This window comes from Urocitellus parryii, chromosome 1 (assembly GCF_045843805.1).
Source record: "Urocitellus parryii isolate mUroPar1 chromosome 1, mUroPar1.hap1, whole genome shotgun sequence".
Classification (NCBI taxonomy): domain Eukaryota; kingdom Metazoa; phylum Chordata; class Mammalia; order Rodentia; family Sciuridae; genus Urocitellus; species Urocitellus parryii.
This window is the reverse complement of record NC_135531.1, coordinates 114,717,022-114,735,178: the sequence shown is the minus strand read 5'-3', so window position 1 is coordinate 114,735,178 and position 18,157 is coordinate 114,717,022. Positions and strand designations below refer to the sequence as shown.

The 18,157-nt window shown below is 36.2% G+C and overlaps 1 protein-coding gene across 1 annotated transcript; it reads right to left on the bottom strand.

Annotated features, from left to right (window-relative positions):
• Positions 1-11,803: 11,803 nt before the first annotated feature.
• On the bottom strand, positions 11,804-17,886 carry LOC113188052 (cTAGE family member 2-like). The gene is given in 5 exon segments (XM_077797325.1): positions 11,804-11,899; positions 11,901-13,042; positions 13,148-14,219; positions 14,221-14,276; positions 17,781-17,886. Coding segments are annotated over 5 exon segments (2,472 nt in total).
• Positions 17,887-18,157: the final 271 nt, after the last annotated feature.

Genomic DNA, 18,157 nt, shown 5'->3' with positions numbered 1-18,157 from the left:
TTTTCACTGTCTTAAAATTCCTATTTTCCACCTATGAATTCTTTCCCAGGTTTAACCCCTAAAACCACTGCTTCTTTTACTTTCTTCATAATTTTGCTTGTTTTTTAAGAATGATAGAATGTTGAGATCATACAATATATATTATTAGTTTCTCTTGTCATTTATTACACACAGATTTGTCCACACTGAATATCCTGAAATTTATCAATTGCAGTTTAGGTTTATTTTCCTACCACTGATTCCCCATAGAGTTTTTTTTCTCTGATAAGTTGTGATTCTCTTTATTTGCCTGTAAGTTTCTCCAACTTGAAGACAGGAGAACTACTTTTTATATGATTTGTAACTTTACTTCTTGCATGGATGCAAGAAAATTGTTGATTTTTTAGTTTATCTTTTTACTAATTAGGTCAAAGTATCAACTTGTAAACTCTTTACAACCCAGATAAGAAATTGGAAGAAGCAAAATAATTTTAATAATATATTTATTTTTAAGCAAATATGTTCAAAACTTTGTCATTCAACTTATGGCACTAGCCTCCTTTCAAGTGTTTAATAGCCACATGTGACTAATGTCTCCTGCACAGGACAGCACAGTGCTAGAAAACCCTTCACTGGTGCTCAGATGCAGATTATGTTCTCTCCAGTGAAGGAAGACTTTCCAAGATGGTCTGAGCATCTAAAGTAATTTCCTTCTGAACTTAACATTCTAAGTATAATTTTGCCTGTGGAAACTTTGAGCATATTTGCTAAATTTAGATTCAAATCCTGTAAGAGTTGTGAAATGTTTGTATTCCAGCTGAAGTTTGGAAGGCCATACTCCAGTAAAGTGATATTTGAGGTGATTTTTGTAGAATGAATAGCATGTAAGAAACTAGAAATCACAGGACTGGAACTTGTAGTAATAATAATATGAGTAAAATTGCCAGAGCTAAAGAAAATCAACTGTGTACTGTGAAAAATAAAAATTGCTTCCATTCATCTTGGTCTAATCCACCTCACATCCCCAACATAAGGATCTTCATTTGTGGAGTATTTTACTTCAATAGTGCACACTGATTGGGAGATCAAAGTCCACTATTTTGTGGATTTGGTTCTTACAGCACCTATTCCTCAAGAACACCAAACAGACATCATGGTTTACTTTGAGCAGAGAAAGCACATTACTGAATAAATAGAAAAGATCATTGAATCTGGGGAAACATTAACAATTTAGTCTAATGGACTGGATGGCTTTAGGTAGGTCAGAAATTATTGATTTTATTAAATCTCAAACCAGTGTCTGAATCTTAAGCTAATCAATTTTAAAGAATATTGGTGACTTTAAAATTGTTCTCTTTGGAATATAGCATGTCTGGAAATGAGGTAGGGAAGGTAGAATTAGCAGCCCTTTGACACTCAAACATTTATGATGCATTCTCTGTGATATATTTTTTTTCCTTTTAATAAGTGAACAGCTTTAATTTATGGATTTTGAAGAAGACAAAAAATCTACAGCTGGATTTTAACAATGTTAAAATTGTTCACTAAGTCAGCCAATATTTTGCTCCTCATATTACAAGTGTACACATTTTAGGGAAGAAATATTTGTACATGTTTTAAAAAATACAGTATACAAATGCTATAATGGGTCAGTTCAGAGCTCTGCATTTATAGGATCAGTTAGTTGTGCATAATTCAATCTAATGCTTCATATGTAGTTTGTATTGTTAGTTACCTGTTTTGGGGCATTTTCTTTCATAAAAGAGTGTAGATGTTACATATTCTCACTTAATATTTTCTATGAGTGGAGACATTACTGAAATCATCTCTTTCAGTCTTTTTGAAAACAAATATTGATGACACCTTGCCTTCCCTTCAGACTCCACAAATGTTTCTTTATATAAATTATCATTGAAATATGGTTCATCACATAGGAACCAACAGTATCTTTAATTAAGGACCTAGAGTGAATACAGTGGTGAGTAGAAGATGGCCAAGATTGTTTTTCAAGTTAATTCAAGGAATTTTAGAAAGCACCAGGTACATTCTAATTCCAAATCTGGGGGCTGGATATGAAAGATGGCCTTTGATGATTAGGTGTTCACAGAGTAGTGAGGTAAGACAAGGAACTATGACATTACAAAAGTACGAAAATGATGCTTATAAGAACAGAGGAAGTAAAAACTTTTTCTCACCTAAAAGTATTAAGGAAGGATTTTCAGAGAAGACAATATATGCATTGAGAATTTGATGTATTGTAGGAATGAATCCAACTAATGATAATGGTAGAAAGGGGTGGAGAGTCTTTAAAGAGGACATGATGATGGTCTTTTGGAAATCTCTCTTTTTTTAACCTAAATCGAGGTTTTTAACTTGGATTAAAAAAAAAAAAGTAAAGAAAGAAAGGACCAAGTTTAGAGAGAGAGATGACACAATAGAGGAGCAAGAGTGGGATAATATAAAAGGCCGCTAAGGCAGAGGGTTTAGGAGAACAAAGATGGTGTAGTGTCTGGAGAGACTGCCAAAGTCTGCTGCTAAATAAAACAGATCATTTTTTTCATCTGTGGGAAGAAAGAAACCTGCAAAAGTGTGGGTGAAAGAGAGTCATTTCTGATATTTGAGACAGAACCTAGATTTTCTTCAGGAAAATACAAGTGATTTTCAATCATTTAAATGTAGAGTGGAGGTTGTGGGGGGTGAGAGGTGAGGTTAAAAGTTGGCAAACATAAAATCATAAAGGAACGCATATGTCCTGCTTCATGCCTAACACCACATCTCATAGTTAATGGGAAAGTTTACAGGCATATTTGCCTTTGCAAGACATCTCTGGCTTTACTGTGCAAGGTGGTTTGAAGAAGAATAAAACTAGAAACAGGTGGACCCATTGGGGACTTACTTTGGAAGCTCTCATTAGAAACAATCAGACAAGAATTCTGGTTTCAAAGAAGTTGTGTGGGCAAAAGGAATACTCTGATCCAAAGAAAAAACAGAACTTAGAGAAAAATAGTTCGGAAATTTCTACATATAAAACATATTCCTTGTTAAGGATATGTTCTGTTTTTGTTGTATGTATGAAAAACACCAGGGTTATTAAAAACTTGGATTTCAGGTAGCATGAATTTATTATGCTCAAAAAAATTAAGGACAGATCACATTAATTTTGTAAAAAAAAAAAAAAAAAAAATCCCAAACCAGAGGACATGGACACCTTTTAGCATTTAGTTTTTTAAAGTTTAACTTCCAGTGGAGAGAGCTTAAGGCAGATTTTCACGATCTGGTCCTTGACATTATTTTCAGAGATTCAATTTAGTGAAGGTATTGATATTTGAAAGGGTCACTTGACAGAAACATTGGATGCATGCTGCTTTTGCAAGGCGGGATGTCCCGCAGCAGTGAAAATAAGTAGAAGCAATATGTTCACTTTTTGTAAATAATACTGTGTTTATTATGAAGTCTTCACCTTTCTTCTTTTATTTAGATGAAATCCCCATGATTCATCCTATTCAGCATCATTATAAACAATGAAATATCATCCAGATGATCTGAGTGCATGGGGATGGGTAGTGAGTGGACCATTTGGAACTAAGTGTGATACCATGTGAGGAAGAGAGGGAATTGTGCAGTTGACCCCTCTGAGAGGCTATAGCTAGATAGATTGCAGCTGCAGAGTCCCAGCAGGGCTGAGGGAATTAACAATAACCCCAAGACCACAGGTGCTCTAGAATAGTAGGATTAATCATTGCAAAGTCATTAAAATGGTGTGTACCAAAGTTAGACTCCCATCTTCTCAAGGAGACTGAAATATACAGGGCATAACTTCCAGGACAATTAAGTTTCCCAGGGAAGTTTTGAAAGTACTTGAATAAGACATCCTTTGATCCCAAAGATAGCAATAGGTCCTTAAAGAGGTTATGCACTTCAAAAAGGCATTGAAAGAATTTAAAATAATTTTTCTGAAGTAAAGACTCTAAGAAAAGGGAGAATAGGGGCCAGATGTCAGGGAAATATCTGTCTGAATTTTAGCCAATCTGATGAAAATACTAAGGTCATCTTGCTATTTCGGAATATAACACTTCATGTAATTATTTGCTAATGAACAAAAAAAAATGTAATGGGATTTTGATTTCAAGGATCCCTTCTAACATAATTTATCTTCTATTGTAGTTTTGTTGATCAGCCTTTCCTAATAATTTGGTGTGGCAAATATCTAAGAACACAAAAAAAGACTAATTTGTAAATTGAAAAATTTTACAAAGTAAATGAATGTGGTATTAAGCTCAAGTTACAAAGCCACTGACAAAATTATAGGGATCATAGGTCAATTAACAATTTAAAAAGAGAAAACATATAGCTGTTGACATAATTTGACTTAATTCAAAAGAGAACTAATTAGGGATGGAATTGTGGCTCTGTCATAGAGTGCTTGCCTAGCATGTGTGAGGCTCTGGGTTTGATTCTCAGCACCGCATATAAATAAACAAAATAAAGTCCATTAACAACTTAAAAAGATATTTAAAAAGAGAACTAATTAGAAAATCAATAGATTAAGGAATACCAGTTGAAAAATTAATAAAGGTAATTAACAAAAACATAAGATAAATTCAAACGGATCTGATTAATATAGATTTGTGTTATCATACAGTATATCAGAAAAGTACACCCTAGCTAGATATAAGAAATGGAATCAGGATTTTTTTAAAGTTAAGGAGTTGCAAATATAATAACGTAAAATAAGCATATTTTCACAATTACTATTTTTTTGAAATACATTTACTTATTTATTTATTTTTATGTGGTGCTGAGAATAAAACTCTGTTCCTCACAGGTGCCAGGCAAGTGACCTATCACTGAGTTACAACCCCAGCCCCACAATTATAGTTTGCATTTGGAAAGAAAAAGACCTAGTCAATCATTTTGTTGATTATTTTGGAAGTGTTTTGTCCATTTTACATGGACTATCTTTTCTCAACAATTACTCATACATAATATTTATTATTTTCCAAAATAGATAATTTTAAGAAATTCTGAAAACTTAAAAAGTAATACATGATAAAGGAGGAAACAGAAGCTATTTTCTGTAGAAAATTAAGTGGAGCTACACCTTTTATTGAGTATTTTAAAAATGAACAAAGAGATTTTATATATATATATATATATATATATATATATATACATATGTTTATAGATATATATATATATGATTGAGTTGAACGAAGTAAAGGTGATGCTGGTGGAGTCATAATAATATCTGATATCTTATTTCTTAAAAAATAGGTATTATGAAAAATTAACCATTTTTGCTAACATTACTATTAACTTCTTGTCTACTTCCCTCAGAAGAACAATCTTTAAGATGGAATAGATGATATCATATTTATTTTTGCAATGTTACTCTTATTTAACCTAACAACTTTTAAATAACAGATGTTTTTTCAACTCCTTCTTGCCTTTAACTGGTAGGTCTTTAAGTTGTGGAATTGGAATTTATAGTAATCAAATTTATCTGGCAATTTAGGACAATTTTTAAATTTTCCCTAATTGGTAGGAATCTGCTGCTTGACAAATTAAATCATACTGATTAAATTAATCTTTACATAGTTGTGCTGATTTAGTTTAGCTTCTTTTAATAAAAAATGTAAGTGGTAGTGCTTTTTTTCTTTTCTCTCTTTCTCTCTCTTCTTTAAGACTTCCAATGGTAAATACACACTAAATAAAGTTATCCTGGTGCCAAATGACAATAGCACATTTATCAAAATAAGAAGACTAACTTCAATTTTTAAAAAGAGCCCAACATTTTCTCTTTAATTCAAGCAGCTTTGCAGTGACTCTCTTAACCATCACTCCCTCTAGAACACACATTCTACCTGGCGGTAGGAGGGTGATTTCACAAAGAGACTAACAGTCAGTCAATGTCTCACAGGTTAATGACAGCGCTTGCAGGACAAAAATAGCTCAAGGTGCCTCAATTCTCTTCAGTATTCTGTAGGAGGTTAACATAGACCTGGAATTATTTTAGAACACACCTTTTGTACTCTTGCCCACCTGTCTGCCTGCCTGTCTGGATATCTCTATGTATCAAACAGCACCTAACTCTGAAACATTGACACAATGTTCTGACTTAAAATTTTATTCATTGTTTTTTTTTTCTTTAGGAAATTCATACTTTTAAAATGTGCTACATTTGTTTATGAGCTATTTTCATCTTTCAGATGTTTAGAGAAACTATTATTTAATATATTCATGTATTTATCACTCTGATTTAGCAAATCAAACTTTAAATCTTTACTCTTGAAACTCAGGAATCAATGGTACTCAATAACTTGATAACTAATAGGCTTGATAACTAATAGACTTCCTATTCTCTGCTTATCTAGATGGCCAGCCTCTTTGGGAACCTAATCTGGATTTTCTCTAAGAAAAAATGAGAGAGCCTGAAATGGGCCAGGGACAGATAAGGTTGCAAAGGCCAGGCCCTCCGTGAAATACTTCCTCCAGTCATACCCCACCTGCCTGCAGTTACCACCCAGTAGTCCATTCAAATTATTAATACATCAATGGATTAATTCACTGATGAGGTTAGAGTCCTCAAGGTTACAATCCTATTCTAAAGACTCCACCTCTGAACCTTACTGAATCAAGGATCATTCTTTCAACACATGAGGTTTTGGAGGGATATTCCTGATCCAAACCATAATACCTTTTTATCAGAGCATTTATGGATCTTCAGAATTCAATTTTAGTATTCATGTTCATAAAAAGAAAGGCTGTCTAGATTGTCCACTGTGAATGAATTTGAGAGTTTCCGTTGGCACAAAAAATTTAAAAAAAAAAAAAACAGTAGGTGTTTTGAAACAAGGTAGTTGAGCTGTTAAGAAAATCAAGATTCAAACTTATGGAATTTTAAAATAAGTGATAATTAAAAATACTGTTTGAGTAATTATTTAAATAAATACTTATAGATTTTAATTGAGCCATTGATACTAAAATAAAACCTCCACTTTTTAAAAATAATATGAAACATTGTATTTGTGGATGTGTGGGTATGTGTGTGGGTTTGAGAAAGAGAAAAAAAAAGAGAGAGAGAGAGTTATTTTGCATTACTTTCTGATAGAACATCAATAGTAGAGAAAAAAGGTGGTAAGATGTGGCCTTCCAGCTCAATTTAGATTAACCACTATAATTTATATATTAAGCTATTATGAAAAATACACAGAAGAGAAAGTGATTTATTTTTAATGAAGCCTTTTAATTTTTTTTAAATATTATATGATAAAGTTTACCACCACCCCCGAAAATATCTGCTGAAATGTTTGCTGAATTTCCTTCCCAAGTAGGACTTTACTATTGTATAACAAAGACCAATTTAAAAGCAGGGTTGAATATTTTCAAATTCTCTTTTATAGGTAAATTGTTAAATAAAATGTAGTTTTACCATTCTAATATCTGAACATAGTCTAAATTGGTTTTGTTCCATAAATGAGTCCAGGTGTATCAGACTCCTTGTATAACTATATAACAGGGAATTCTCCACCTTTACTTCCACATAAAATACTCAACATTTAGCAGTAGTAATTGTTGGAATGTGTGTAGGTATTTAGAGCCAAGTCAGGAGATGAGCACAGCAATGCTGTTGGAAGGGAATACCCCGATTCTAACCATGGCACTGCCATACCATTTTAAAGAAGTCCATTGACATTTCATCTCAATCAGCTTCTCTTTAATGTCTATAAAATGAGAGACATGGATCAAGAGAGTCCAGTGTTTGTTTTTTTTTCTTGTCTGATGTTCTTTAAGTCTGTTTCTAACTTGTAAATTCCATAAAATATTAAGTAAACTACATGTTCTATACTAGATGTACTAATTTACTTATTTGTCATGGAAAAATAAAGAGTTATAATTTCAGTAGAATGAGAGCTTTATGAAAAGTAGTGTACATGAAGAAATTGAATTCAAAGATGTTAACTATTATTCATATTTGATAACTAATGGGAGAATCTACATTTATTATTATTTCACTTGAATGTATTTTCTTATACACTTGAGCATGGCTCAAGTACACCAATTTTTATCTATCTAAAATACCTGCTTTTGCAGAATTTTAGAAATAGTTGTGACTTAGTATAACTCCTATAACAAAAATACCATACTGGAAGGCGTTAATAACAAATTATTTCTCCATGTTTTGAAGGAGTAAGTCCAAGGTCAATGTAGTGGCAGATCCAGAGTCTGGTGAGGGCCCACTTTGTGACATGTAGACAGCCTCCTTCTCCTTGCATCCTTACCTGGCTCACAGCATAAACTGTAATGACTTCCTCATCTTGTAAGAAAATTAATCTCATCATGAGGGCTCCAGCATCGTGACCTCATTAAACCAAATTATTTCTCAAAGTCTTGCCTCTCAACACCATCCAATCTGGCCTTAAGGTTTCAATGTATAAAATTTGATGGGGCATAAACTCAGTTCATAAGTTGCAAATAACTTATGTGCATTTCTTAATCCTGTTTGAGGTCTGACTTCTCTCTGAGGCTTTGGCTTAAAACTATAGATCATCTTCCTGATCTAACTACCTGTCTTTCCATAGTTAAGGCAAGCCACGCCCTTTTCTCTAGCTCTTTACCATATTCTGTGATCTATGCTTGTTTACTTCCTTGCTGTATTCAAAGTTCACATTTGTTGGCTCAGGTTGCTGTAATGAAATGCCATAGACTGGGTGTTTCTGGAGTTAAACAGAACATGTATTTTTCACAATTATGGAGGCTGGAAGTATGAAATCAAGGTTCTAATGAGGTAGATAGGTAGACCTCCCATAGGCACATAGGATAAGGGCCTTGGAGGAGAAGGGAAGAAGGGAACAAGACAGTGCCATCCTATCCTGGAGAACATCCTCTTACTGACTGAGACAGTTTCCAGCACAACAGTTCTTCCTTAATTATCCTTATCCCTAGTGATAGCCAACCACAAAATCTATCCTTACCCCAAGTACTATCTCTTGTGCCAATAAACCACAACATCCCCACCTTGTGCTAATAAAGGCTTAGAAAATACTTTTCTCCAGATTTAATCAAGAAGACAAGATAAAGTTGATGGCCCTTTTCTGAATTCTGTATTTACATGTCATCCCACAGTCACCCATATAGATGGATGGAGTCCATGAAATCCCCTAGGCAATACATACTCATTGGCAACCCTGTCTTAGGAGACCCTACCTCTTCTGGAGATCTTTTATTACTGTAATAAATCCTATTAGTTTTTCACACCTTTGTGTCTATGGATTTAATTCTTTGAATTCACGAGAAAGTGGAGAGGCTGAGCTGTACAAGTCCCCTGCCTGGACAAGTTTCCCAGTTTCTCCTGAGCTTGTTCTCTTGGCTGAAAGATAATCACCTTCTCACTGTCGCCTCACATGACTTCTCTGTACACTCAGCTGTTCCTGGTGTCTTTCTATAACAGGTCACCAGTCCTTTTAGATTAAGGTCCCATCCCTATGACCTCATTTGCCCTTAACGACCTCTTTAAAAACTCTCTCTCTAAAGCCAGTCACATGTGGGAGGGGTCTTAGAGGTTTAATCAATGAATTTTAGGGAGGTATAATTCTATCTATAATACTTATAAGCTGTCTGATGCTTCAAGGAATTTGTTCAATCTGTAGCCCTTTTTTCTTATTCAGAATTATTTTCACTGAACAAAACAAAATTTATAATTATTTATTTGATATGGTTTCATTAAACTATAAAGCTTTGTTTAAAAGGAGAGAAAATTGCCAGCAGGGCTTTATCCTAAATATTGAAAGTTTACATTGTGCCTTCATAAGATCACTTCTATTTTGAAAAACATCTGTGAAGAGGTTACATTCAGAACACTCATAGAATTGAAATGAATGAAACCTCAGAAACATCAGTTTAGAAACTTTACAGCATTCTTTCCAGCTCAGCAGCACAATTCACAATAGCTAGACTGTGGAAACAACCTAGATGCTCTTCAATAGATGAATGTTTAAAAAAATGTGGCATTTATACACAATGGAATAATACTCAGCACTAAAAAATAACAAGATCATGGCATTTGCAGGGAAATAGATGGCATTAGAGCAGATTATGCTAAATGAAGTTAGCCAATCCCTAAAAAACAAATGCCGAATGTCTTCTCTGATATAAGGGAAGTGACTCAAAACAGAGTAGAAAGGAAGAGCATGAGAAGAAGATTACCACAAAACAAGGAAAAGAGTGAGGGAAAGGGAGGGAGAAGGGAATTGCATGGAAGACAGAAGGAGACCCTCATGGTTTCACAAAATACATATTCGATGGTGTGAGGGGGGAGGGAAGGAAAAAAAGAGAGAGAGATAAGTGTCACAGTAGAATGGGGAGAGAATAGTGATGGGAGTGGAGGGGAGGGAGGAATAGGGAGGGCAGCAGAATAAAACTGACACTAGGATTGTTGTCTGTATACACATGGATGTATAACCAATGTGATCCTGCAATCTGTACACGTAGAAAATGAGAATTCATACCCTATTTGAATCAAATGTATGATATGTCAAGATCATTGTATTGTCTTGAGCAACTAATAAAAAAAAAATATTAAAAACTTTCAAAAGTGACAAACCAATGGGGGGGATAAAAAGAAACCCTGGGAGATTTTATAAACGTGTAGATAAGAAATTGTCAATCTGTTTTAGAAAGCCATTCTACTATTTTACATTCTCACCAGTAATGTCAGAGAATCTCAGTTGTTCTGTATCCTCACCAGCATATGATGCCAATCGTCCTTTTATTTTAACCACTTTGTGCATAAAATATTTCTCTGTGGCCTTAATTTATACATTTCTAAAGCACTTGGGCAAATGGGTATTAACCCATTTCCCATCTCTCCATTCTTATTCCTTTCTTCATATTTCCACTGATATCATTTTGGGTTTATTTGAGCTACTGCAGATTGATCTAAAAATTTATCTGCTTACAATTCTCATTTATTACTCTGCTTTGCCACCCTGGGCAAGCCTGCTTATTTAAAAACAGATAATGCCCCTGCATATATACTCTGTGCTTTTGCACAATTTAGGACTCATTAGAATACAATTTTAACCCATGGAATTACTCATACTCCTACCAAAAAATCCTTGATTGAACTAGCACATCTTACCCTAAGACATGCCAATTAATAGAAAAAATTTTTAAAAAGGACCAAACCCATAGCATTATACAATTCTTAATTTTATGAAAATGGGAATAAAAGAAAAGATATGAGACAATGGTGATCAAGTGAACTTAAATGGGGTTTTATAATTCTCTAAAAATTTTCTCGAGAACTGGAAATTTTTTGTACTTAAAATCTCCTGTTTACATGAGAGTCATGTTTTCTTTTATACTCTTAATATGCTCTGGTTATTTTTTTATGGAAAAACTAGCTGATTTTTATTATTATCCTCAATGACAAACAAAACTTTAAATCAATTAAAATCTTTCATTAAGCATAGTTACTTTCACATATGCTACAATCATAATACGTACATTTCTTTGCATAAAGGCACACACTTTGATTGGATTTTTAAAAATCCCCGACTTCAAGATTATGTATATAGAACTCCCATTGTTGCTTATGTAATAGTAAATTAATCAAATTGACTTACTCTATCTAGAATAAAATAAAATAAAAACAATTTACTGATAAAATCAATTTTTAAATAATCTTTATTTATAAAATACAATTCTAACAATTATAATTCCATTAAGCTTCAATTGGAAGCTTAATCATTTAAAAGTATAATCATTTGAGTAAAAGCAGTAAAAATGAGAGATCACTTTTGAAGTCAGATAAAAAATATTGTCAAGTTTCTTGTTGTGGTTCTGTATGTTGGGTAGCAGGCTCATTTGAAGGTGGACTCAACCCTGAGGGGAACTCACTTCTACTTTCGGAATGCACCGGAGGGAGGGGGGGGAAATTCAGCTCTTGGGGGGAGATAATGAGGAAAACACCATGGCTCCATTGGGAATGGAGGGGGTGGTGGGCCCCATGGAAAATATTCTCGAGATGCTCCATACATGTTTCCTGGAGGAGGTGGAGGAAAAAAAGGTCCTCTTCTCATGAAGTGATTCCTTGGATCCACTGGAAACAATGGACCTCTGACTGGAGGGAAAGGTGAGAAAGCAAAGCCAGAGGCAGTTTCTTGGTTTTCAGCCCGGAGAGATGAATCGGGCACATTGGAATTATCAAGATCCACTTTGGAATCATTTCTACTGGATTCCATTTCAGAAAACATAGGCCCATCCATTTGATCCAAAGGCAGCAGAGGAGAACTTCTGAGTTCTGCTGGTCCCGATGGTCCACCATAATTAGAGTAACATCCATCTTGCCTTGGTAGAGGAAGACGTAGATCACAATACGGTGGGCCTGGTGGAGCCATCATCATCTTAGGGTTCTGTTCCCATGGAGATGACAGGGGCCTAATGTTATCAGGCACTCTCTGATGATCACTTATCCCATCATAGCCGGATTCTCTTCTTTCATTGATAATTTGAGGGCCCAGAGGATTCTCTGGGCCTCTTGAGCCTCTTCCTCCTACCCCTGGAAGCAAAGGTGAGAGTCTGAATGGACCCTCCTTTCCCAGAAGTGGAGCTCTCATTTCAGATGAAGGTCCACCCAATGGTGAGGGACCATTTGGGAAATGCTCTCTGCCAATGGCTGTATTTGAAACCTGAAGTGCAGAAGGATCTTTTTTAAATTTAAACTCATTTTTGGTGAAGTTTTGACTGTCGTGAGCCTCTTGTTTCCCTAAATCATTGAGGTATCTTTCAGCCCTCTGAGCTGCCCACTCATTATTTTGTGCTTTTTCCTCATAGTGTGTAATCTGCCCCTGATAAAAATAAGTGGTTCTCTCTAATTCTTCTTCAAGGTCTTTGACCTGCTTTCTATAGGTCTTAAGCTGTTCACTGGCCTGGCTGATGTTTTCCTCCATTTTGAAAAGTTTCTCCTCTTGCACTACCGGGTCATTTTCCTCTTCTGTTACTTTCCTCTGGAGTTTCCTTACAATGGCTTCATATATTTCAACAGTGAGTTTAAGTTTTTAAGTTTCTGCTCAAGATGCTGATTCTCACTTTCTTTTTTTTTTTTTTAAATTCTAAGAAATCGTGTATGTTTAATTTTTTTTTTTAAATTCTAAGAAATCGTGTATGTTTAATTTTTTTTTTTTTTATTCAAGTTGTGTATTTTTGGACTGCAAAGATGCTTGTTCTGTCTTCAGATTTTTAATCTCTTCTGTAAGGTCTTCCTTTGTTTCAACAACTTCAGATACTAAAGTAAAAACTTGATTTCTTTCTCCTTCTAAGATTTTAAAAGAGGAATTTAACTTATCAGCATAAAGCTGTTTCTTCAAATCTCCATTTGGCTGATCCTCTAAGTTAGCACTGATTTCTGATTCACTTTTCATTTCCAAGTCCAAGTTATCATCGTCTGTTAGATCTTCTTCAAGCACAGGAGCCCAATCTTTCAGCAAGTGTTCAGACAGAGACTTAATGTGATTTTCTTTCTCTCTTAGAACTTGTTCTTCATGTTCTTTGGGGTCTTCCAGTATTGTTTTCTGTTTATTAAGGCCATTCACTTCTTCTTCCCATAATTCTGCTTCATGTAAAAGCTGTTTCGGACTTTCCAGGAGTTTGGAATTTTCATTTGAAACTTCGGAATTTTCATTTGAAACTTCTTTGATTGGTACCTTCAATCCTTCTGCATTCAGTTGAAATATTGTTAAGGTTGTTGCAGCTTCAGGTATATGTGATCTGACGGATTTTAATTCCTCTTCTAGGGACGTAATCGTTTTTGATATATACTCTATCAATTCATTCTGTTGAGAATATTTAGTTTTATCTTCTTTTAGCTCTTTTTCTAGAAAGAGTATTTCATCCTCAAATTTAGATATGGACCTCTCCAGGTTTGTGTATATTGCCTCCAAATTTTCCACTTGTATTGACTCCTTCTCCAAAATGGCATTCTTTAAAGATGACTCTAAGTCTTCATATTCTTTTTGAACAAGACTGACTTTTTCAAGTAGTCTACATTTTTCCTCAATTATTTCAGAAAGTTTTAGAGCAAGCTTTTTTTCTCTTCTCAAGTAACGCCTGCTTCTCACAGACTGAAAACTTCTCCACAAAAACAAGATAACAACAAAAAATCCAATAGCTGTACGTATCCCCAACTCCCACGGACAGCCATAAGGAATAGGGTGTATTTCCATGTCTTCAGACAAGGCCCACCACAACCCTGCTTACTTCTTCCACGACCACTCCCAAGTATGGCTGAGGGGCACCTGGTGCCCCTCCATCACGCTAAGGCTACTTTGGCTATTTCCTCCACAACCACACCGTGCCCAGCCAAAAGAGGCTATGGACACTCAGGCCTTTGGTCAGGAATATAAAGCTGCACCAGGCAACGGAGCAGACCATTGTGAACCAGTGAGGGGGGGGGCGCTGTGGGCATGGGCATGGGAGCCCCAGTCATGGGCTCCCAGGGGCCTAGCACACTCACACTGCCTGTCAGGGAATCTGGGCCCCTCCCCTAGGCTGTGCATCCTGAAGTAGCGCAGGTTCAAGCCTGTCCCAGTGGAGCCAGAGAAGAGTCCTCTCCAGGTCACCTACCTGTTGATTTGGTTTAGGCCAGGCCAGGCCAGAACTTATTATGTGTGTTCTATACAGTCATAATATCACCCAGTTTGATGTAACGAAAATTCTAAACCTTTGTAAAATTTTTAAAGAGCTAGGACATCACATATTTATGTTTGTATCATTTGCCCTTTTAATGAATTATTCCTTTATCCACTCCCCCCCCAGTCCTCTCTCTTTTTCCTTCCTTTATTCTTTCTCCCTTTCCTTTTCTTGCAGTGTTGGAGGATAAACTCCAAGGCCTTCTGTTAGGCAATCTCGCTACCACTGAGCTTCATTCCCAGCCCTGTTGACACTTATCATAGAAGTCATAGGAATTATTTCTGATGCCTGATGATCTTGATCACCCTTTACCAGCTTGCTGGACACTCCACACATTCCATTCTTTTGTGAGATCTTTGTTCTCATCTTCAAACCTGGCTCATCTTTTTATTTTGACCAAGCTACAGAGGTCTTTATGTATTCTGGTTATAATTCCTTTATTAGACATATGTATTTCAATGTGTGGCTTAATGGGTTCTTTGATGATGAAAAACAGAAACTTTTACTTTTTAATTTCCAGATCATTCCACTTCCTTTTATGGTTAGTGCCTTTTGTATCCTGTCTCAGAAATCTTCACCAACTCCAAGATTGTGAGGTTGTTTTCCTATTTTTTCCCCTTGTAGAATATGTTTACATTTAAGTTGATGATCTGCCTCAAATTATCATTATTATTATTTCAGTTATGGTGGTTGTCTAGAGTCATAAATGCTAAGAAAACACTCAAGTTCTCTGCAGGATTAGACCTGACCTAAGCCTCAGGCTGAAGACTTAATTTCAGTTCTAAGGAAGGGTTTTTGTTATAGTCCTGGCTTTGACCATCCAAAGAAGTACCCCTTACTGACCAGAGGCCACAAACAGAACCCCCAGCCAAAGAAAAACTATGTTGACTTCCCTGGGTCCAACCAGGTGGCACTAACCTTTGATTACTAACTCAGCCAATCACAATGTAGCCTTATAGCAGCCCTGGGGCTAGAGAAGTTTCCCACCCCAACCTTAGGATGACGGCCAGGAGACGGGTACTGAGGATGCTTGTATAAATACTTATTGGCAGGGAAATGGATGGCACTAGAGCAGATTACGCTAAGTGAAGTTAGCCAGTCCCTAAAAAACAAATGCCGAATGTCTTCTCTGATATAAGGGGGGTGACTCAAAACAGAGTAGGGAAAAAGAGCATGAGAAGAAGATTACCACGAAACAGGGAAGAGAGGTGGGAGGGAATGGGAGGGAGAAGGGGAATTGCACAGAAGATGGAAGGAGACCCTCATAATTATATGAAATATATATATGATGGTGTGAGGGGGAAGAAAATAAAGAGAAAGAAATGTGTCACAGGGTATTGGGTAGAGAGAGGTGATGGGAGAGGGGAGAGGGGTATAGGGAGGGCAGCAGAATACAACAGACACTAGTATTGCTGTATGCATATATGTGGCTGTATAACCAATGTGATCCTGCAATCTGTACACATGGAAACATGAGAATTCATACACCATTTGAATCAAATGTATGATATGTCAAGATCATTGTATTGTCTTGAGCAACCAATTAAAAAAAAAAAGAAAGAAACTTTACAGCAAATAAATGAAGTAAGTTTGTTACAAGAGAAAACATGTCTCTAAAGAAGCTTCATTGGAATTCCCAGAGAGAAGGAGAAAATCAACTCAGAACCCACAGGGTTCTTGGCATACTTGGTAGAAGTAATTTTAGCACGAGGCAGTTAAAGGCATAGACAGAGGTTTATTTAGGAAGTAGATACACATTAAAGGGAGAATGGGGGCAATTTCAAGAGACACTTTTTTGGTAAATCAAGGAATACTCATTCAAGGGACAATGGAGGCTGTCTTCAGAGGGAGAGAAAGCAATCTGTTGGTGTGGGGTATCAGTATGTATATCTATACATACTGAATGGTTTCTAGGGGCTGGACTAGAGGTAGAGCAGGACACTTTTCAACCAGTGTTCTCTGTGCTTGCACATTGTTCTGCTGTTACAAAGGCATTGCACAAAGGTGAGGGCCAAGCACCTGCTGCACAGAAATTACAGTTATTCTTGGGTGCTTTTTGTATTCCAGTATTTCATGGGAGTTTCCTTTGAGATACAGTATCTTTTCCTTTATCCTTAAACCTCTAGCTCCAGGTGGGCTGAGACACAGAGAAGGGGATAATGTGTCTTCTGAAATGGCTAATCTCAGAATGTTCCTGGAGGCAAATGTGTTGAGATCTGGAGGACAAAGCAGGAGTGAAGTGAGGATCAGGAGCTGAAAAGGAGGGAGACTCTTCTGGGAAAAAAAGGAGAGATGGAGTCATTCCACCTATATTTTAATTTCTTAAACAATTTCATGATATCCTGGCACATTTTTATATGATTTGTATACCTTTTCGTTTTACATATTTGAATCCGTTCTTTACCTAACAGTATTGTAAGTTTCAGAACTTTCCACTTAACCAAACAAATTATGTAATTCTTCAGGTGTCTAAAGGGAAGAAAAATCAAGGTTACCAATAATTTTCTTTAGTTCTGAGATCTCATGTTGTAGTAATCTTATAAGAATATTTACTTGAGACATGGTTGCTCATCGGCCTTAACAGCTCAGTATCTCCTCATTTCATTCAGACTATAAAGCCAGAGCCTTTATGATGGCCTGCAAAGCCCACCATGAGTCCAGCCCTATTGCATTTTTGTCTCCAAACCCTGTTGTTCTTCAGCTCACTCTGTCCAACTGAAAACAGAGATGATACCATATTGAAAATAAATCAGGATCAGGTTCCTGTGTGCCATCTGCCCCCCATGCCCTCCAAATCCCCTTATGTTGAAGACTGAACACCTGAGAAACATTGAGGCAAGCACAAAAAGTTTTATTTAAAGGGTGGAACACAGTGTGTGTGTGTGGGGGGGGAGCTCCATAGAGGATGGGGCCCAAAGCTGGTGCCTGAGGGGGTGGGAGCGTCCTTCCCCTTTTATAGATTTCAGATTTCCTTTCTTCTCACGCCCCCTCTTCCTCTTATCTTGCCTACTAGACCAAAAGGTGGAGTAACCAAGGACAGGGAAAGGAGCCATCCTGGGGTGTAGTCAGGAAGGGAGCTGCCCAGGAGGTATTCATTAGCAACTCCTTACTGGAAGGAATAATTCCCTGGACCCAGGCAATCTTGGCAACATTCTGGAGGAGGGTAAAGTGCACTGGAGGTATTAGCATTTTAATTTCTTTTGCATCAGCCCCCATCTTCCTGACCCAAGCATTCATTATCTACAGGGACTGTCCTTTCATTCTGGTCTCAAAACCACACCAACCTGCTTTCTTTCTTTCCCAAGCACTAGGTACATTTAAGGAATTTATCTATTGTGTTCATTAGTACACATGTTGTCTTAGCACCGTTAGAACATAAATGCCAACAATTGAAATTTTTGTCTATTTTATTTAGTGCTGTGTTGTAAGTACCTAGAAGAGACTCTAGTTCATAGTGAATACAACACTAAAAAAATTGCTCAGTAAA